Here is a 23,227-nt window from a genome sequence, read left to right on the forward strand (position 1 = left end):
ATTCTTCACGGGACCCTTCCAGGTCTGGCCAGTCAGCATTCCCTCTGGTAACAGAGCGGTTTTCTTCTTTTTACGTCATATTGCTTTGTAAATTAAAGATACCAGTTTTTCAAGTTTTTTATCTTTACTGTTATTTTCGCACTGTCAGTAAGCACACAGTGTATGATTACTACAGACTTTGTAAGGGCAAGGGCCCACGTTCATTTTATCTGTATGGCCAAGTGGTATTCCTAACTGTTACATTGGGCACTTTATGGTGCACCGCTATTCATTGGTTGTATGTGGTGATGTTACATGTGCTACACACGTTGTCAAGCGACGAGGAGATAATTGGTAACGAGTCTGCCGCCTCTATGTCAATACTCTACCAGAAGTGTGGTGCTGTGCTGCAAGCTTGTGAGAATCATGTTCGTATGGACGACACGACGATTTTAACACTGTCCCCTTTATCATTTGTGAGTTTTTTACCAACTATGTGTATTTTACCAACTGGACATCAAGAAATATACGTCGGGAGCGCCTTACTTCGTGTAATGTAATACGGAAATTTTATTGCAAGTTCCAGAAGGTACAGTGGTGAGCACACTGGACTCGCATTCGGGAGCACGACGGTTCAAACCCCTCGTCCGGCCATCCTTATTTAGGTTTTCCGTGATTTCCCTAAATCACTTGAGGCAAATAGAGGGTTCCTTTGAAAGGGCTCGGCTGTCTTCCTTCCCTAATATGATGCGACCGATGACCTCACTGTTTGGCCACTCCCCCAGATCAACAAGCCTTTCGCCTCCGATTATTTTCGTTTTTACCTTAGACCAGATGATAGCAGCATAACACTGTTGAAACCGATCATCTTGGAGCAATACACGTGTGTTCACTGCGATCGCATCGTATGAAGTGTGTTCATTTTACTCATGCTCCGTCTGTTACTTAATATCTTGTTCACAAACTGCACGATACAAAGGTCACCAGAAGTCAGTTGAGCGCAGAAGATGCTATGATGAGATTATAATGCTATGAGGGGGCTACAATAACATACAAGATGTATCTAAACCCTCAATGACGTGGCACTGAGTGAAGTGTCGAATCTAACTCACCTAGGTCAGCGAGACAAAGAATGCATTTTGTAGGAATATCATGACGTAGAGATCGCCGTTTCCAATCCCCATCTGGCATTCAGATTTTGCGTCTCCAGTGATTACCTAAATTTCTTGAGGCAGTAACAAGGATAGTTCATTTGAAAACTACAGGGTCCATTTCCCTCCATGCCTTTGCACCAGTCTGTACTTGTATTCTGTCTACAGTGACCTTGTGATGTACGAGAATCTTAACCTCATTTCCTTTCCGTACACTCACTGACTGCTGTTTCCTGACTCGATTACCTTAGTGACACTGAATGACGCTGAATTGCTCTAGACCTGTCTTGTGTTTTGCTCTTTGAGTGGTGAGGGTTTTGCAACTGGTGTGACCTAACTCTTTCGGCGTTGATGACATCGTACTTCGTGTCACCCATAAGGTGTGCTAATTTTGATGAAAAGCTATAGTACAATGTATGATGGAAGACCACATATCAAGAAACAAGCTGGTCTGTCAGGTCTGAAGGTTGGGAAATTTATGGCGTTTGTCTGTCACATCGATTGAAATACACAACTGTCCATTAAAATTGCTACACCACGATAATGACGTGCTACAGACGCGAAATTTAGCTGACAGGACGGAGATGCTGTGATATGCAAATGATTAGCTTTTCAGAGAATTGACACAAAGTTGGCGCCAGTGGCGACTCCTACAACGACAGCAGTTGACCGGCGTTGCCTGACGAAACGTTGTTGTCATTCATCGTGTAAGGAGGACAAATGCCTACCATCACCTTTCCGACTTCGATAAAGGTTGGATTGTAGCCTATCGCGATTGCGGTTTATTGTATCGCGACATTGCTATTCGCATTGGTCGCGATCCAATGAATGTTAGCAGAATATGGAATCGGTGGGTTCAGGAGGGTAATACGGAACGCAGTGATGGATCCCAACGGCTTCGTATCACTAACAGTCGAAATGACAGGCTTCTTATCCGCATGGCTGTAACTGATAGTGCAATCAGGTCTCGATTCCTGAGTCAACAGATGGGGACGTTTGCAAGACAGCAACCATCTGTACGAACAGATCGACGACGGTTGCAGCAGCATGGAGTATCAGCTCGGAGACCATGGCTGCGGTTACCCTTGACGCTGAATCACAGACAGGAGTTCCTGCGATGGTGTATTCAATGACGTACCTGCGTGCACGAGTTGCAAAACATCATTTTATCGGATGAATCCAGGTTCTGTTTACAGCATCATGATGGTCGCATGCGTGTTTGGCGACATCGCGGTGAACGCACATTGGAAGCGTGTATTCATCACCGCAATACTGGCGTATCACCGGGCGTGATGATATGGGGTGCCATCGGTTACACGTCTCGGTCACCTCTTGTTCGCATTGACGGCACTTTGAACAGCGGACGTTACATTTCAGATCTGTTACGACCCGTGGCTCTATCCTTCATTCGATCCCTGCGAAACCCTACATTTTAGCAGGATAATGCACGACCACATGTTGCAGGTCCTGTACGGGCCTTTCTGGATACAGAAAATGTTCGACTGCTGCTTTGCCCAGCACATTCTCCAGATCTCTCACCAACTGAAAACGTCTGGTCAATGGTGGCCAAGCAACCGGACTGTCACAATACGCCAGTCACTTCTCTTGATGAACTGTGGTATTGTGTTGGAGCTGCACTGGCAGCTGAACCTGTACATGCCATCCAAGCTCTGTTTGACTCAATGCCCAGGCGTATAAAGGCCTTTATTACGTCCAGAGGTGGTTGTTCTGCGTACTAATTTCTCAGGATCTATGCACCCAAACTGCGTGAAAATGTAATCACAAGTCAGTTATAGTATAATATATTTGTCCAATTAATACCCGCTTATCATCTGCATTTCTTCTTGGTGTAGCAATTTTAATGGCCAGTAGTGTATGTACGCTTCTGAAAAAGATATAGATGGCACGCTCCATCATGACCTACTCGTACGCTCACGCACGGGTGCCAGGAGTGGATGAATGTGTCTGCTCAGTCAAGAGTGAGGTCCTGTGATGGAACGTATGTTAAAAAGCACTGTAGAGTAGAGTTTGGGTGTAATGAGGACTGATGGTTCAAATGGCTCTAAGCACTGTGGGACTTAACATCTGAGGTCATCAGTCCCCTAGACTTAGAACTACTTAAACCTAACGAACCTAAGGACGTCACACACATCCAAAAGCGGCCGGCAGTGGTAACTGTGGTAGAGGTTGTGCACATATTATCTTATTCTGTCAAAACATATATATATATATATATATATATATATATATATATATATATATATATATATAATACAAACATTTTCACACAATCTAAATAACATGAACCATATTTAAATATTAATAATACCGGGTGTTCCAAAAACAATGACCTTATTTCAGAACTTTATATATATTGATAAAAAAATACAACAAACATCTGACGAGCTGCCAAATAGTGAAATAATCTTTTTCATCTGTCTAATGGTATATTTGTTTAGAGCATGAGCACCAACAACATCTAGACGATAGCTAGCTCTGCTTTAACAGAACTTACGGACCCTTCTATTCTGTTCTTCACCTTGTCTACGGGTTAAGGTGCAGATCAACACACCTTCCTTCACATATCCCCACAAGAAAAAATCGCAATGGGGCATGTATGCTGACCTTGGAGACGAAGAATGCAGGGCATAGTTTCGGAGTCCCATGCGCCCTATCGAACACTGAATGATCTTCAACCACTGCAGAATAGGCTTCTTTGAGAACTACAGGACACAACTGGCTTCATTTTCCAACAGGAAGGTGCTCCACAATACTGACACAACAACTTAAGTCAGTGTGTTAATGACGCTTTGCCCCTATGCTCAACAGGGCGCACGAGAGACCGATCCGCCGTCTTGCATTCTTGGCCTCCAATATCGTCAGAAATGACCAGATTCGATTTTCCTTCTTCTAATAGGTGAAGGAAAGTGTATTCTTCCGCCCTGTACCTCATGACATAGAATAAGTAACTAACAGAATAGCAGCCACCGTGACTTCTATAAAAGCTGATATCTTGAGCATAGTTTAAGACGACTGCAGCTATCGTCTAGATGTTGTTCTTGCTCCTGCTAATGGATAGGGGGAGAATTTGTATAAGCAGTGCTAGAAGTTTCCGATTTTGTGACTATTTTGCAACTTACCCGACGTTTAAGGTATTTTTTAATAATAAATATGGAGTTTTGAAAGCATGTCATTCTTTTTGAAACACACTGCATATTGATGATATACTGCACAGAGTGAATCCTTGCATAAATTTGGCACTGGACGGTAATATTACAGTTAGAAAGAATATTTCGAGATATATGAGGTTAAAATTTTAATAGTGAAAACTATTTATTTACAGCTCGTACAAAACAGATACGTGTTGCCAAGTTTCACTGACCTTCAAAGTAGTCACCAGCAATGTGTATAACCCGTTGCCAGCGATGTGGAAGTCGTAGTATACTCTTAGCAGTGTCAGTAGTGTTGACAGTTCGAGTGGGGCGGTCATCTGCCCGACGAATTTGTAGCAGTTCTGAAGGAAACACTTCATGGCATTCGCTTCAGAACTGCTACAAATTCGTCGGGCAGTAGACGGCGTCGCTCGAACGGTTAATACACCTGGCACTGCTGAGAGTGCCTTACAACTTCCACATTACTGCCAACAAGTTGTACGCAATGCTGGTGACTACTTTTAAAGTCAGTATAACTTCGGAACAGGTATATATTTTGTACAAGTTGTAAATAAATAGTTCGCACGACTTAAGTGCCAACCCTCGTATCTTGAAAGTAGTAATTGTATTGGCGAGCTCGGACGGTGGAATGAACCTGAAAAGTGGAAATGATCGAGTGGGTTGCCTACATGCAGGGGCAGTGGTCAATGACCTTTCCCTTGAACTTGACCCTTACCTTGAACTCATGATGTAATCATACCCCTCTCCCTTGCGTACTCCCACCTACCTCCCTTACTCGTCACCCCATCCTGTCTCCAACAAATCGTAGAAATGAAACAACCAATAAAAAACCTAGATGAGACATGTAGCCCAATTTCAATAAGGGAAAATTGAAAACCATGTTGTCCTTGCTGTACCTCCAACCATCCATACAGTGGAGTAATGGTTATCTCCAGTGCGGTATTAAAAAATACAGTTCAGCAGAAATAGTCAAGCCATGTTAATGGGATATTTAAAAGTTCCTTCGCTGTACCTCCAAACAATCATAGAGCCATATTAAAAACCCAAGTTAGTTGAGATAGACAACTTGTGTGCTTTCTATGCCACACACTCCCCTCTTTTCAACGAGTCGGTGTATTTTTTAGGAAAGAATTATTACGGTATATTACTTAAACTGTAGAAAGACGTACACTACTTATAAACGAACACTCACAAGAGAGAAGATCAAAGACCACAACACTGAGAGATTTAACGTCCCAAAGGTAATCTCAGAGGGGACATTTTGGAAGTAAATAAAACTGTTTATCGCTTTATTATGAGGTATTCAACACTTTGTAAGCACAATGAAGTTTCAAAAATTAAATTTCTTCAGCATCTTGTACAGTGCCTCCATTAATTATTAAAATCTGTACTTATAATAATTTATGAAAGATCTCCAAGAAACTGTAGCAAAGTATTGTTGCGTTATATGTGAGATTTCTCAAACTTTCCAAATACAAAGACGCTTCAAATTAAATATTTACTAATCACAATTCTCACAGCTCACTTATTGACACTAGGGAAGTGTGGAACTTGGTTGCACTGACCTCATGATGTTAACAGTTGCTAAAATGCAACAGAATGCTTGGGGAAACTTGATAAAGTTCGAGGGATAATTTAATACACTTTTGGGAGAACTGATGCAGCTTGAAAGGCAATTTGATAAAGTTTCTTGAGTAATTTGATACAGTTGCTTGGGGGAATAGGATACATTTTATGCAGTAAGTTGATACAGTTTGAGGGGCAAGCTGGTAGTGTTTGAGAGGCAAGTTAATACAGTTTGAGGGGTAATTTGATATATTTTGGGGAATATTAAATCTACTCGTGGCAAGTTGATACTGTTTGATGGGCTAGTTATCTAGGATAACTGGTGGTTGGTGATTAATGATGGTCACCGACAAATGATGATCAGTGATCAGTAGGCCTTATGAATTAGGACTTACACTATATGTTAGCCCTTAGGCGTTTGCTTTATACAGTACGTGTAGGCAATTAGCTGTCACACATTAGCTTTTAGACTATACATGTTAACTGTTATCCATTACCCAGTAAAACTTAGGGCTTAGACATTAGGCATTAATTATTATGTATTAAGGATTAGGTGTTTGTTGTTAGGCATTATTTGTTAGCCAATAGATGTTAGGTGCTGGGGATTAGCTGTCAGCTATTAGACAGTTAGCCATTAGGCCTTATCTGTCAGCTGTTACACATTATGAGTTATGTATTATATCAGAGCTTTTAGGAGTTATGCATTATTTGTTATGCATTGCTCGTCGGGCGTTCAGCACATCCCTCAGAACTGGAGGCGTTTGCATCTAGAGGTCCACACTTCATGTTCCGATGCGACAGCAGTAGTAAAAGTATCAACTTAGCCCAAAACTGAATTACAAATATCACAGATTGTATTATACGTTTGATGTGACACATCGTCCGCAGCCCGTGGTCGTGCGGTAGCGTTCTCGCTTCCCGCGCCCAGGTTCCCGGGTTCGATTCCCGGCGGAGCGAGGGATTTTCTCTGCCTCGCGATGACTGGGTGTTGTGTGATGTCCTTAGGTTAGTAAGGTTTAAATAGTTCTAAGTTCTAGGGGACTGATGACCATAGATGTTAAGTCCCGTAGTGCTTAGAGCTATTTGAACCTTAGGTTGGTTAGGTTTAAGTAGTTCTAAGTTTTAGGGGACTAATGACCATAGATGTTAAGTTCCATAGTGTCCGAGGCAGAATTCAAACCTGCGACCGTGGCGGTCGTGATGTTCTAGACTGTATCGCCTAGAGCCTCTCGGCCACTCCGACAGGCTCCCTGAAATTTAGCAGCAGTTTTTAGTAATACTTTTTACTGAGTGTATTCTTTGTTGTAATGTATTATCTTATCTAACCACATCCTAAACTCTTGATGAAATAAATAAATTTTAAGTGACGGCAGTACACACACACACTATCGGTTTGCAACACATTAAATGTATTTAGATACGGTTACAACACGTACATTTACACCTTCTGGCGCATTTTGGGGTAGATATCATAGCACGATTAAAGTAATTACGTCACCCTTCCAATGTTTTTCTTCTACTTGACCTCAGCTAGCGTCTCAAACTTCTGTGCGATAACTATTACCCATTATACAGTTCTATCGATATACTATCTCCCACCTCCCAAAGCAAATACAATGGGGGATCTGTAACTATGGTCACTAATTTTTTTTCACAGCCAGTTTTCATTAAAAATGTGAAATTTCCTTTGGGACAAAGTGGAATATTCACGCTTAATTCTCCATATTTCCATAAATTTCCGATACCTGCCGGCGATATACGTAGTCTTAAAAATAACATCTCTAATATAGATAAGCTCGAAGCAGAGAACTGGCGTTACGTTTACTTTGATGGAAACCACAGAATGAAATGTCTCTGCAGTGGCGAATATGAACAACAGTCAGCTGTATAATGGAATACAGTGAAAATCTCTGCCGGACCGTCACTCGTACTACAAGGTCAATCGTATTATGAGCGGTCGACTTACAATCAGGCTATCCACGCAAAATCCAGTATGTCGTCAACCACTCGTCTGCAACATAGTAACAGCAATATCGAAAACCCAGGGCATCGAAATATGTTTATAGGCTCTTGCAGAATGTCTACAAAGACCTGAACAAAAGCGCGAGGAGCCGTTGGCTGAGGCGTCTTTCATCATCACATCTAGGTTGCGCAACCTATCTCCTGCATCCCAGCCATTCGTACCCATCTGTCGCCCCTGTAATGTAGGAACTTGAAGACAGTCCCATTCGAGGTGACTGACATATCACAACTATACACTTCGCTGCACTTCTGGACGCATGTTGTGGTATTGCTAATACACCTTCCATCATTTGGGTTATTGCAAGATATATACCAGCTGGATTCCTCCCTTCCTAAGAGACGACTATAAAAAGCAACGAAGGATGTACTCAGTGGTAAGCACTATATGTGTAATAGGGAGGTTATACACTCCTGGGAATTGAAATAAGAACACCATGAATTCATTGTCCCAGGAAGGGGAAACTTTATTGACACATTCCTGGGGTCAGATACATCACATGATCACACTGACAGAACCACAGGCACATAGACACAGGCAACAGAGCATGCACAATGTCGGCACTAGTACAGTGTATATCCACCTTTCGCAGCAATTCAGGCTGCTATTCTCCCATGGAGACGATCGTAGAGATGCTGGATGTAGTCCTGTGGAACGGCTTGCCATGCCATTTCCACCTGGCGCCTCAGTTGGACCAGCGTTCGTGCTGGACGTGCAGACCGCGTGAGACGACGCTTCATCCAGTCCCAAACATGCTCAATGGGGGACAGATCCGGAGATCTTGCTGGCCAGGGTAGTTGACTTACACATTCTAGAGCACATTGGGTGGCAGGGGATACATGCGGACGTGCATTGTCCTGTTGGAACAAAAAGTTCCCTTGCCGGTCTGGGAATGGTAGAACGATGGGTTCGATGACGGTTTGGATGTACCGTGCACTATTCAGTGTCCCCTCGACGATCACCAGAGGTGTACGGCCAGTGTAGGAGATCGCTCCCCAGACCATGATGCCAGGTGTTGGCCCTGTGTGCCTCGGTCGTATGCAGTCCTGATTGTGGCGCTCACCTGCACGGCGCCAAACACGCATACGACCATCATTGGCACCAAGGCAGAAGCGACTCTCATCGTTGAAGACGACACGTCTCCATTCGTCCCTCCATTCACGCCTGTCGCGACACCACTGGAGGCGGGCTGCACGATGTTGGGGCGTGAGCGGAAGACGGCCTAACGGTGTGCGGGACCGTAGCCCAGCTTCATGGAGACGGTTGCGAATGGTCCTCGCCGATACCCCATGAGCAACTGTGTCCCTAATTTGCTGGTAAGTGGCGGCGCGGTCCCCTACGGCACTGCGTAGGATCCTACGGTCTAGGCGTGCATCCGTGCGTCGCTGCGGTCCGGTCCCAGGTCGACGGGCACGTGCACCTTCCGCCGACCATTGGCGACAACATCGATGTACTGTGGAGACCTCACGCCCCACGTGTTGAGCAATTCGGCGCTAAGTCCACCCGTACCTCCCGCATGCCCACTATACGCCCTCGCTCAAAGTCCGTCAACTGCACATACGGTTCACGTCCATGCTGTCGCGGCATGCTACCAGTTAAAGACTGCGATGGAGTTCCGTGTGCCACGGCAAACTGACGGCGGCGGTGCACAAATGCTGCGCAGCTAGCGCCACTCGACGGCAAACACCGCGGTTCCTGGTGTGTCCGCTGTGCCGTGCGTGTGATCATTACTTGTATAGCCCTCTCGCAGTGTCCGGAGCAAGTATGGTGCGTCTGACACACCGGTGTCAATGTGTTCTTTTTTCCATTTCCAGGAGTGTAGATGTAGCGAGGCCTTCGATCTGACGTCAAGTAGAGTGGTACCTCCCACTAAGGTGGTGTGAGGCCGTAGCTCTGAACGGATATTCTTTTGGAAAAATATATTTAGCAGGACAAACAATGGGGAAATAACATGGTGTACTGAAGTATTGAATAAAACCACCCTACTTTCAGAAATGAAACGTGTGCAGAGTAAATTATAAGTAAACACACTGTGATAGTCCACAACTACACTTTATATAAACATAAAAATAACATTTTTGGTGTATTTTAGAATACTGTGACGTCCCAGATGGCCAAAAACATATACTTTGAGTGATATATAAATTTTTCTTGTGCTTAAACTCTGTTTCATCACCTGCAATAAATGTAAAAATGCAGTGCCAAAGAATTTTGCAGACATTTACAATACTATGGAATCATAGAGGTGGATTATAACTAATTTCACTTCCAGTTATGCCTTAACGAAGTGTGTTTCGTAGATCAAAATAGCGATTCCTTTGCCTCCAGTACACTCACCTGTTGGTATAACAGAACGAATGTTTGTCGATTTTCTGTCGAGCGTGGTGCATATGGTACTATAGATTCGTTGCTGCCTCAGAAAATGGTTAACTCTTTCTGCGATTTCTAGATTTGTGCAGTATGATGTGGTGGTCGAAGGTTTAATTTCCGACGCAAAACGAAATTCTTTGAAGACTCGAGATGTAAACGCCATGACTTTATCAGATATTTAAACATGGCAGAGACACGATTCGTGACTTCTAGCCTGCCCAGCTGAACGTTATACCTACAATAAAGGACAGTCAGATATGAGTAAATGTGTGACACTGTGTCGACCTGCAGTCAAGTATGTCGCTAGAATATTTCTGCTGAGGACTAGAACATTCGATCTCAGTGCGCTAATGGAGTCAACTGCTCCACTCGAGAGACCTAGTACGCGGAGTATCGATGAACTCAGTTCCAAGTTCAGAGACGAAGTCTTAATTTCTAGTCAGTAAAGAACTGACTGCTGCTTTGTTCCTGCAAACAATCTCGGCAACCAATCCTCTTAATTTTATATCACTCTGCCACAGATGTAATTGTTCCCTAATAACAACAACTCTTTACGTAAGTAGCTAAAGATAAAAGCCAATGATGTCGATATCCTCCCCACTCTCATAAAAGGTATACTCCGTGGGGAAAGCTAAAAAATCTATACTCCAGGCTATCTGCAGCTCTACGGTTACTTGCGAATCTGTAATAGCTCAGAGCCGTTTTGTCATGCTTTTTACACAGCCGGGAAATTATTTTCCAATTAATGCACTTTCTTTAGCATGGCCTGGACACCTACCTCCAGCCGGCAGAGTTCCTTCCTCCTAAATGAATGCTTTCAACTTGGTCGTACTAAACGAATAAGTACAATTAACTACACAATTGGCCAGGCGTCATTATGATGCTAACCACAGCGACTTCGCTGACGACAATACAAAGCCAAATTCTGTTCGTCTATCACCCACTAACAGTTTTGCACCGTGGATCGGTTTCGTCGTGTCACACTTGCGACTCATCCGTCATCCATCCTAAGCACTTCTCGCTTGTAAGGCTCAACCAAAAAAGCAACAGAAATAGTCTGCACCGGATTGTGTTAAATAATGTTAAAAAAGGAAATGAAATCAGTATATAAAACCATTCTAATCATATCCCTATTCAGATGTATATAATCAGAGCATTTCTAGCTCACCTCACACAAGATCCTATTACTTAAGCAAATACGAATGAAATGAGATGAGTCAAAAAGTTTGTGGCTTTTAACCACATCCCGCTTGTACAAAAACTTTGCTCAGGAGTTGTCTCATTGAGGAAAAGCTCGCCATAAAAAAACAAAATTTCAGTCAGCGGTTCTCAGCGACTTGGTGTGGTTCAGTACATGACTCCCATTGTCATTAACTGAAAATGAGGTAACAAACATAAGGCATATTCGCCATCCCGAACACGGAAATAACGACCCCAAATAAAAATCACATATTCATCCACAGGGAATCCACCTTCTGACATATTCGTACTTGGATGATGCTACAGAAGACTGTGGTTCATCCACAATTTCACAAATTTAATATTAAATGTCCAGCTGCTGTAACCAATCCCTCCTTTACCTAGGCCAGAGCGTAAATTATTTTACAATGTTATTTTGTTACTCTGCTATTTCTTTGAGTGTGGTTATTTAATTATTCTTTTTATAATACAGCTAATCACCAACTGACTTAAGATCAAGTCATACCAATCAGACACAATATTGATCACTATTGATATATAAAAGTTTTAAAAGGAATACATGTTTCACATTACTGATAAACTGTTACGAAAAATAATGTGCTATGTCAGCGAAGATTACTAATGATACAGTAATCAAATACTGTGATAACAAAAAACAACTGAAATATGACATTATGTTACACACTAATTTAGTCATATAGAAAACAGCTGGAAATCAACCAAACAAATACATTAACTTATATTTAACAGAATAATCTATCATTCTCCTAGAGCTACCCATTTTTCCTCGTGGATGTGACTTATAAAACAACCCTTAGATGCAATAAACAGCAACAACACAAAATTATTAAGACATCGAAATCTAACTAGAAAGTACGTAGAAACATGGTGTGTGCAATTATTTTGTTGTGACAGTTACTATACAAAAAATAAGATGGCATTATTATTATTTGTAAACTGTATACTGATAGTCCGAAGTGTGATAAGTAATTAGTATAGCCACAAAAGAAAGCAAATAGAAAAATGCCTTCATTTTTTGGGAGTCCGTGATATGCACATGTGGTATCGTAACAAGAAGTGTTGAGTACAAAACATTCATCATTGCTACAACAAAAATGGAAATACATGCCTCATTTAAACAAGAAGCTAACAGTCATGAAGAAATAAAAGCCTTCTGAAATAGACAGCTAGCTCGGAGTGAATGGTCATTACAAGAATCTCAGGAGATAGTGAAATTACACCAAAACCTATAGTGAATGGGGTAACAGGACACAGAACGGTAGAAACACATGTCGATTCAGGTAGCGAGATTTCATTGATCTCATAAGAATTTTACCAGAAACAGCAGTACATACATGGTGATCCATTGATTGTGACCGTGTCAAATATCTCACGAAATAAGCGTCAAACGAAAAAACTACAAAGAACGAAACTTGTCTAGCTTGAAGGGGGAAACCAGACGGTGGTATGGTTGGCCCACTAGATGGCGCTGCCATAGGTCAAACGAATATCAACTGCGTTTTTTTAAAAAATAGGAACCCCATTTTTATTACATATACGTGTAGTACGTAAAGAAATATCATTATTTTAGCTGGACCACATTTTTCGTTTTGTGATAGATGGAGCAGTAATAGTCACGAACATATGGTTCACAATTTTAGACGAACAGTTGGTAACAGTAGGTTTCTTAAATTAAAATACAGAACGTAGCTACGTTTGAACATTTTATTTCGTTTGTTCCAATATGATACATGATCCTTTGTGAACTTACCATTTCTGAGAACGCATGCTGTTACAGCGTGATTACCTGTAAATACCACATTAATGCAATAAATGCCCAAAATAATGTCCGTCAACCTCAATGCATTTGGCAATACGTGTAACGACATTCCTCTCAACAGAGAGTAGTTCGCCTTCCGTAATGTTCGCACAAGCATTGACAATGCGCTGACGCATGTTGTCAGGCGTTGTCGGTGGATAACGATAGCAAATATCCTTCAACTTTCCCCACAGAAAGAAATCCGGGGACGTCAGATCAGGTAAACGTGCGGGCCATGGTATGGTGCTACGACGACCAATCCATCTATCGTGAAATATGCTACTGAATACCTCTTCAACCGAACGCGATCTATGTGCCGGACTTGCATCATGGTGGAAGTACATCGCCATTCTGTCATGCAGTGAAACATTGCACCATTTAGATTGCCATGATAAAATGGGGGCCAATTATCCTTCCTCCCATAATTCCGTGCCATACGTTAACCGGCCAAGGTCGCTGATGTTCCACTTCTCGCAGCCATCATCGATTTTCCGTTGCCCAATAGTGCATATTACGCCGGCTTACGTTACTGCTGTTGGTGAATGACGCTTCGTCGCTAAATAGAACGCGTGCAAAAAATCTGTCATCGTCCCATAATTTCTCTTGTGCCCAGTGGCACAACTGTACACGACATTCAAAGTCGTTTGCCTCTTCAACAGTTCAGCATTGACATAAAATGTATAAAGTGTTCTACAAATGAAGTTCTAGATGTCTTGGCAAGGTTACCTATGGGTGTGTATAATATGAAAACAACTAAATGGCCTGGAATATGATTCTCAATGAATTTCTTAAGTTTAAGCGATACGAAGAATGTAGTAAGAAATTTAGCACGACAGGTAAGGCAAGGATTAAAAGAGGATATTAATTTTAAAATTAAACTGCAACAACGTGAACAGGGAACATTACCGTCATTAGAACAAATGTATGGACACTTGAGATCAAATGTGTTTTGGAGAGAAATTGGAGACACACTAAGTATTGAAAGTTATGCATTTCGCAATGTGTGGAGATCTAATTAGTATGTTTCATAAGTAAAGGCTGTGGTCACTTTGCTATTCGTAAATGCATAAAATTAATAAAAAGTTTTACTACTTAAAGGGATCAAGTAAGAACGTTATTAGACTGATAAATATATCTAACATTTGTCAACAAGCTGTTTTCTTGGTCAATTCCAATAACGATCAAGAAAAAGGACTATACAATGTAGATATGATAGAGATCTATAAACCGTTACTTCGTCTAAAGTACAATAAATAAGGAGAACACAGTCAGCAGTTATTTATGATAAGCAATATAATAAACAAAGCATAAAACACAAACAGTTATAATTGGTCAGCTCTTAATTGCACGTGAGGTATGATATCGTTGACAGTCAGAGTTATAGGTTCTGCTATGGCAGCTCACAGAATCTGCCGTCAGGGGGAAATGCTGAGCGAGTTTAAGCAAATAAGGAAGCCATCACGTCACAGCAAAAACGCCAAATGCCCAGATCCACAAGCGAATCATAATGACGTCATTAAGTAGAGGGATGTCGACAAAGCTGAGTTTCGTAAGGAAGACAACATTAAGACTTCAGGCGTCGAGCTAATAGAAAAGAGCCTCTGAAAGCTGAAGTAGCGAAAGTCTGAAGTCAATAGGAGAGGTGACAGCGAGGAAAAATCTAGAGCATATCATGTCATAGCCGCCTCCACTAAAGTAGAGCGCATGGGAAGCGACAACATAAATACATAGCCTTCTTTAACAAATGTCTGATTGCTGAGTGGTCATTACTGACCGCACAGTGTGTAGTCCCAGCACTTCAGTCAATTGTAATTATCCAGTTAGAGGGAGGGCTATGAATGTCGGCTGTTGACATACCTAGCTGTCTTCGATCATATGGAACCATGAGTTTGGCTGAAAGGACGTTCCAGCTGCAGTGCCAATTTCTGAAGCAACTCTGATGGGGTGTGGAGACCGCCATAATCCTGCAGGTCCGCTGGAGGCTTTACCTGCATGACCTAGATGCTGTACATCATCCGCCTTCGTGACAGGATCACTGCAGCTACTCATGCTGCTCCTGTGGCAGACACCAATGGTGCTGGCTTTTGTTTCATAAGTGGGGGCTGAGAGCTGAACAGTTGTGAGCCAGGCAGTATTTCAGGTGCACTTCTGTGTGTAAATATTCACCGTCAACAAGGACACTTTGGAGACCGACACATAGAGCTGGAAGTTTCCAGATGCCACAGATCGACTGCCACCCCGTGACATAGCAGCTACCCCCTTCCCTCTCGGCCCCACTCCCCCACTCACACACACATACTTCGATATGCTTCCCATACTGTGAGATGAGCACATGTCTGTGTTCTGCAGCTACTCCGCTTGCCTGGCTGAGGTGCAACGCTGTGGAAGACAATCCGGTATTTCTGTCCAATAAATGTGTCATTGTCAATTATGTTTACTCGGCACCCTGGAGAATAACTAAATCCTGACTGCTGCATCCCTTCTGCATCGCTCCTGATGACGCAGGTTCCTGGGATCAGACCCCTATAACACTGCAGAGGAATTACGAGAAAGAGGTTATTTTGGAAGAAAATGTACGCATATGCTGGAAAAACTAGGATGGTGGACATGACTTGAGACAAGAACGATTTACGGCTGACGAATTATGGTTCACAAAGTTTTTATTTTAAGTATGGTGTTAGACCACTCTCTCCATTCACACAAGAGGAGTTTGTTGAATTCATTTCTGGGGTGTGTACGATAAAGATGAATCAGGCCTTCTGTAAGGCATAAAACATTCTTCGTCCTCTGGCGTTTCAGTGAAGAACTCATCCAGACGGGATGCTTTTTTAGTGTGGGGATTGGGACGGGAGTTTATTTTTGCGGTCTGTCTTCTTTTCTTCTTCAATTTCAACAAATCTGTTCTACTTATTCCTTCCTTTATTCTCCTTTAGGAGGTTTGGTTTTATTTTCTCTCCTTTCGTAAGCAGTAGTCTCAATTGTGGAACCCTACACGTTTCCATTTGCCTTCAAGCTGTGAGACAGCTTCTACTGGCCTATCCAGTGTTCAAATAACTTACGGAAATGTCACCGGGTTATATAACCGCCGAAATTTCCTCAGGAGTACACCTTGCCATTTTCAAAGCAGTTATGCAGCGGGGAAGCGCTGTTTAAACCAGTTTGAACATCGATTTTCAGAGAACTCCGTAATGATAACACACACACACGCTATCGCCATTACAACCTAAAATGACTGAGATCAGAAGTTATCGAAAGTGAAATCAATAATCAACGGGTGACGTTGCATAAACTCTATCCGTCTGCTTTTTGAGAAGTGAGAAAGCAGGGTTACATACAGAATTTAACCAAGAACCACCGCCTCTACTTATAAAGATGCTTGCTAATTTAATTTGAACGGCTTCCTTTGAACCGACTGACAAGCGTTTGCCACTGGCTGATTTTATTTGTTGTATTGGTTTTTAAACTACCTCCTGATTTGAAAGAGGAGCATAGGGGGAAGGCATGTTCTGCGTTGGCTGGGGCGCGTCGACCCAAGAGAAACGTCACATCGTCTGTGAAGGTTGCTTTACGTTCACTTAGAATTGACCCGGATATTGTCATTTTACATGCTGACAAGGACAATGATGGCGTGGTTTTGGACAAGCAGGATTACGTACAGAAGATGCTGTGTTTACTGTCTGATTGAGCGTATCGCAGTCGGTGCTGACACCACAAGAAGTGTTGAAAGATTAACAGCGTCTCGAAGAAAAGTTCTAAGGAGACTATCGAGAGGCCCAGTTCTCTTTAAGCTCTTCCCCCTAGGTTATTTGGCCTCTTTGCGGTCCATAAGAAAGGGGTTCTCTGTTGAGCCATATAGTAGGCAGATGTGGGAACCACATTAAGAACTTTCCGCATTTATTGCGTTGATTAGATAGAATGCGTTTGAGTGACTCTGATGTTCCATAATGTTTTGATGTGACCTATCTGTTTACCCTTGTCCCTCAGTCTGATTCGTTAGGGTTGATTGAAGTTAGGTTGGTTCTGTATTAACGAACCGGTTTCGACATGTATTGACTTCCAATTAATGCCAATTTGTTTAGGGAAGATTTTGAGGACTGTGCCTTGGAGTCTGCGGCGTATAAATCTGTGTGGTTTTTCAGGTATGTAGACTATACTTTGGTTGAATAGCCTCGTGACAATGAGAATCTCAACGACTTTCTACAACACTTGAATTCAATTGATCCGAATATTCGTAACACGATGGAGCTGGAAAAGGATGGCTGCTTTCCCTTCCTGGATATGTTGGTCAGTAGGAAGATGGATGATATGTTGTGTTGAGACACACCGTTAGTAGAAATTCTGCTGACACTAACTTTTATCTGCAGCCAGATTCTTGTCACCAATCGCCTCAACGTGAAGGGTTCCTTCGGCCGGCCGCGGTGGTCTCGCGGTACTAGGCGCGCAGTCCGGAACCGTGCGACTGCTACGGTCGCAGGTTCGAATCCTGCCTCGGGCATGGATGTGTGTGATGTCCTCAGTTAGTTAGGTTTAAGTAGTTCTAAGTTCTAGGGGACTAATGACCACAGCAGTTGAGTCCCATAGTGCTCAGACCCATTTGAACCATTTTTTTGAAGCGTTCATTCGTACCTTGGTTCACAGGGTCATCTCGGAGCCTGAGAGTTTGCCAAATGAGCTAGCTCATCTAGAAATCACCGTCTGTCATAATGGTTATAATTAAAGACAGATTAGCCCCATGTTGCGATGTAGAGTAATGCTGGGCGAGTAATTCTAATATCGAGTTGGCACCAAAGTCTACGACCTGTTTTCCTTATATAGGGAGCACCTCGTACAGGGCTGCTCGTATTTTACGGAAATATTAAGTGAAGTGTGTGTCTTGACCAACATCTAAGAAAAGGATTTTTAGGTTCCGTAAAGGATGATTTTCTTTTGCCGAGGAGGATATCTACCATATTCGTTGCAGTTGTGGAATGTCATCCATTGATCAGACTATTAAGACTGCGGAGCACAGGTATTCTGAGCAAAAGCGGCGCACACGCTTGCAACCACCGTGCAAATCCAGAGTTTGAGAACATTGTTTTGGGAATCCGATGGAATATAACAACATGGACATTCTGACATTCACTTCAAGTCACTGCGATAGTCTTAATATGGAAGCTGTTGCTCTCTCGCTTGTCAAAATACACAGGGTCAGAGTTTATGCTACCTCACCCACTGATTATTAATTTCACTTTCGATAACTTCTGACGTCGGTCATGTTTGGCTTGTGATGGCAGTCGTGTTTACAGTGTGTGTGTGTGTGTGTGTGTGTGTGTGTGTGTGTGTGTGTGTGTGTGTGGTTCGGCGGATGGGTTGGTGTGAATGTGTGTGTTTGTTTTAACTTCACGGTTTTCTCTGAAAACCGAGCTGTAAATGGACTTGAACACTGCGTTCGTGCTGCTGTTTCGGACTGAAAAGAGCAGTGTGTGCTCTTGTCGAAATATAGGCGCTTGTCGACGACGTCACCTGGTTGCATTCCTGTTAAGTTATTTGTATCTGTAATCTATTTTCACAGGATTGTCGAGATTGATCTACTCGCAAGTAACATACGATATTGACAAATGTGACAAGCGATTTGGGTGGTCATAAGTTTAGACGTGCCAAAAAAGGTTTGCAGAAATAGCAGGCTTAAAGGAGAATACGTATAGAATGTAGCACGCTAAGATGCACGAACTCAAGGACATACACTGATTACGTACACAGAGTAACAGTATCTCACATGCAGTAACGAATAACGTTGTTAATAATGTTAAGTAGGGAAAAGCGTGAGCTTTTGTATGTAATACGAGGGTAGGCATAAATCTTTGAGCCTCAAGTAAATATGTAGGATAGGTAATTATTATATAAAAAACTATAAATATGTGGATTTTCTTTGTATAAAAGGAGCTAATTAGAGTATAGGTAAGTGTAAGGTATGAAATGAGAAAGAATATAGGTTGATATCTGGGTAGAAACAAGTGAAGGAATCTGTTTGAACCGATGTAGGGAGATAACTAGGAGAAAAGCTGAGGAGATGCTGTGCAGTTGGTTTAGAATAAAAAGGGAAGTTTCCTCTCATCAGGAGAAGATGAAAATAAAATTACGGATGGACATATCCGTGAAAGAGAATTATTTATGGTGTGTGTCAGGCACATTTGGGAAAGAAATGGCCTGTACCATATACTTGTAGGGAATTTGTATGAGGCGACCTCAGAAGATTACAAATAAGCTTGCACAGTATTACCCACTCAAGGTAATCAGCAATTATGAAATAAAACCATTTAATATCACATGTGATACTTATAAAGAAGAATGTATATCTGTTTCAAACAATTTTTTAAGTATGATTAATTACGAAATAGAGTAAGAGTCAATAATGAGATGTGTAAAGGAAATACATTATACAACCAATCCCTTTTTGTTTTTTCGTAGTACGTCCGACATTTAGAGTGTTTTCTTTGCTTTAAGTACACACAACCAGGGTGTTGTCAAGCGCCTACCGTTACGAAATGCTTACAAAAATCAATGACACGCAGTAATCCTCATACTCTATTCGTGGCCCTTGGTAAGAGGAACTGTTCACGATATTATCCGGGCTGGATGACACAGGATGAAAATTATTGAACTATTAGAAACAAAATTGTTGTAATATCTGAACAGTTTTCATTACGACGTTCAAACTCCACGGTTCGCCACGGAACATGATGGGAATTAATATGATTTAGCATCGAAGCCCACTTTCACTTGAATATTTTCGTCACTGAGCAATAAGCAATAAGCAAAACTGGAGCATTTACGGGACGGAGAAACCGCGTTTCGCGATCGGGAAGTCTCTTCAACCTCAACGGGTGACTGTGTGGTATTCAACGTCCAGTCACGGAGTAATCTGTGCCATATTCCTTAATGGCATAGTGAGTACCGAACGCTATGTTAAGGTTTAGGAAGATGATTTCTGATTTCGACAAGATGTGGTTCATGCAAGACGAGCAGGACCCCATCGAAGCAGGAGAGTGTTTTATATCCTTGAGGAGCACTTTGGGGACTGAATTCTGGCTGGTAAGGGCCTCGATTGACTACCATTTTCTCCAGGTCTGAACATATAAGACTCCTTTTTGTGGGGTTAAATGCAGAACAAGGTGTACAGCAATAATCCAAAACCATTGCTTAGCTGAAACAGCCGTTCAGGAGGTCATTGAGAAGTGTTCCGACACATCATGGGGTCATGCAGAATTTTGCTATTCGTCGGCGCTACATCATCTCCAGGGATGGTAGGCATGTCGAACATGTCATAACCCAAACCCGAATATCTGGAGTAACGTTTACACGTTGAATAAAACGTGTGTACGCTGTAGTTTGTAACAAATTTACGTTTCTTTGCATATAGTTCAATAATTGTCACACAGTATGCGTTGTTCCATAATAACGAGACCCAAGAATTCTATCTTGGTTGTTACAAAACAGGAAATTTAGGATGTTGGTGAGTACTCCATGATAGCTTAAGGCTTTGAGCAGCACATTAAAAACTCTTCTATCGTTTTTCCAAGACACGTATACTATTATTAGATCGTCACATGTTGTTCCCATGACTCATCAAGGATCCAACCTAATCCACTGCACGAGATATGTTAAGACCAAATTGGAGGCGACGTAACTGACAGAATATTTCAAATTCAGCAGAGGCTATATGTTTTCTGGATATAGGATGTAGCTCTATCTGTCAAAAATTTGATCTCAATTCTCTTGAGGGAAAAAGTCTTTTCCCTGTGGATCTTTCCTGGTAATCCTTTGAGTTCCGCTGGCCTGTCTATTTATGGTGTTTGGGATATAGGTATGGGTGAGTAGATCCATCCGTTTTATCAACAAGCTGTAACAGACTAGTGTAAGTCCACAGAACTGCTTCAGTCACTGCAATGTTACCCGAAATTCCTGAATCACTTAAAATTTGTATGCAAGTGGGGTAGGATGGAAGGATATGAAAATTTCTGATGATGTTTTACTTGAAATGCTTCTTGAAAGTTCTTGATCATTCCTGGATTTGGTGAGAAGTCTCCTTCATTACTAAGTAATATTTTCTATAGTTCTTCACTTTCTTGCAAAGCAATGTTTTGGAGTTGTTCCACCTGTTCATTACTTTTTGGAGCGCTTTCACATTTAATCATCTTCTTCTCTTCCAGGAATTGTTTTCCTTGATCACAGTTACTGCTAAATTTTACTTCTGCACAGTCTCCATGTTCAAAGCACAGCTTCAAGCAACTATCTCGAATTTGTGCTCATAGAGCCTGCTCCTCAAAACAGATGTTTATTTTCGCCCTTACCTGTAAAACCGTCTCCCAATATCCAAGATCTAATACTGCTTGACTATCATTCAGAAAACCTGTACCCGTAATTAATTTGATGGCCAGCACGAAATTTACTGTCAGAATGTTTCCTTGACGTACAAATTCTAGTTTAGTCTGTCACTCCACTTCTGTGAATACATTCACGGTGAATCTTCCGATTCTCGTTTTCTTCGGCGACAGCACAGACCAACCAAAATTCTCAGTGCATCTTTGAAACACTTTGCAGTTATCGTCGAAATCTGACTCCTGCTGTCAAGAATCCCTTGTAAATGTACTTCCTTTATCATTGCTTTAATCAATGGATGCAAATCCTGTTTTGTTGTCACTTCCTTTTCCTCTAACAATGTTTTGATACATCACCATAATTAATCAAATTAATTTCACTTATTCTGAATTGTTTGATATGTGTAACGGCAGCCTCCTCCGCACATATATTTAGTCACTGTTGTGATGAGCTACCACCATGCTGTTCATTCCACGCCTTAGGTGGTCTGATTTCAATTCTTTTTGCCTGTTCCTTATAGAGATTTGGCGCTGGTCCATTTTGCTTGATTTCCGTTTTGTTATGATTCTGATAGCAACTCTGTACTTCTCTCCGGAATGAGTGATTACAGAAATGACTACGACCTTCAGTTGGTCTGTTCCTATTAGTATGCCTATTGTTATAGAGACATGGAGGTCCGCCGAAATTAGTTACGTGATTTCTTTGTCTCTTCCTTTCAGTAACCTCATTGAAAGCAAATTCTAACTCATGAAGCCTGTTTTAAATGCTTAACATCTTTTCCACATCTTCCCACTTGCACTTGTTGATATTTAATTGGAAGTTCTAGCTAGTAGAACCAAATGATCGCTCCTAGGTTTCAAGAAACCGCTAAGAATTGATTTTTGTGCCATTGCTTTAAATGACTTATTAGGGCTCTAGAATCCAAATGCGAATAAATCCTTGTATATTTTGTGCTCTCCTGTGTCTCGTATTAGCAATAATTCATAAAGAAAGCGTCCCTAATTTCTCTGTGATAGATGCAAGTGACAGCTATACCACTCATCTTTTCTGATTTTACCTCATGGAACTGTGCACAAATGAATTCTATTTTGTATCACGAAGTCCATAACAGATTAAACTGAGCAATCTAGGTTTTAGGAGTGAAGTGCGTTTTCATAATTATTTTCAATATTTTGACCGGGACTTGACTTGAAGTCGAATAGTTCCACTTCTCTTACGCATGAACTACTTGCGATTTTCAATATTCTCCTTATTTCTTCAGTTTGGGACTCACCGTGGAAGTTCTCACAATTGCTATGTCCAAAACTACTTTCGCTTCTGATGTGAGCAAGACTTCTGTTCAGTGATATCGAAATGCGTACTTCTTTCGAAACTGCTCTCCAGCCCAAGTGTTGTAATTTCTAAATGACTTACAATTTCTTTCTCCTGCCACTGATTCATGCTTTCGTCCTTTTTCTTAAATATAAGCAGTGTCTCCTCCTCCTGGGTTTCTGCTATCAGTACTGTGTTAGCAAAATCTGAACTCACATCAGCTTCACGAATTCCTTTTTCGGCTATAATTCATTAATGGCATCTTCTAACTTCTTGTGGA

The 23,227-nt window shown here is 41.8% G+C and overlaps 1 protein-coding gene across 4 annotated transcripts in view; it reads right to left on the minus strand.

Annotated features, from left to right (window-relative positions):
- Nucleotides 1-23,227, minus strand: part of LOC126272658 (uncharacterized) — an 82,702-nt gene that overhangs the window by 2,695 nt on the left and 56,780 nt on the right. The window contains exon 1 of one of the 4 annotated variants that reach the window (XM_049975671.1): nucleotides 3,055-3,109. The exons of the other annotated variants lie outside the window; for them this stretch is intronic. Within the exon in view, the coding sequence (XP_049831628.1) occupies nucleotide 3,055 (1 nt within the window). The 5' untranslated portion in view covers nucleotides 3,056-3,109. Of the gene's footprint in view, nucleotides 1-3,054; nucleotides 3,110-23,227 lie in introns of those variants that run through there. 4 annotated transcript variants of the gene reach the window in all.

The sequence above is a fragment of the Schistocerca gregaria genome, chromosome 5, assembly GCF_023897955.1.
Source record: "Schistocerca gregaria isolate iqSchGreg1 chromosome 5, iqSchGreg1.2, whole genome shotgun sequence".
Classification (NCBI taxonomy): domain Eukaryota; kingdom Metazoa; phylum Arthropoda; class Insecta; order Orthoptera; family Acrididae; genus Schistocerca; species Schistocerca gregaria.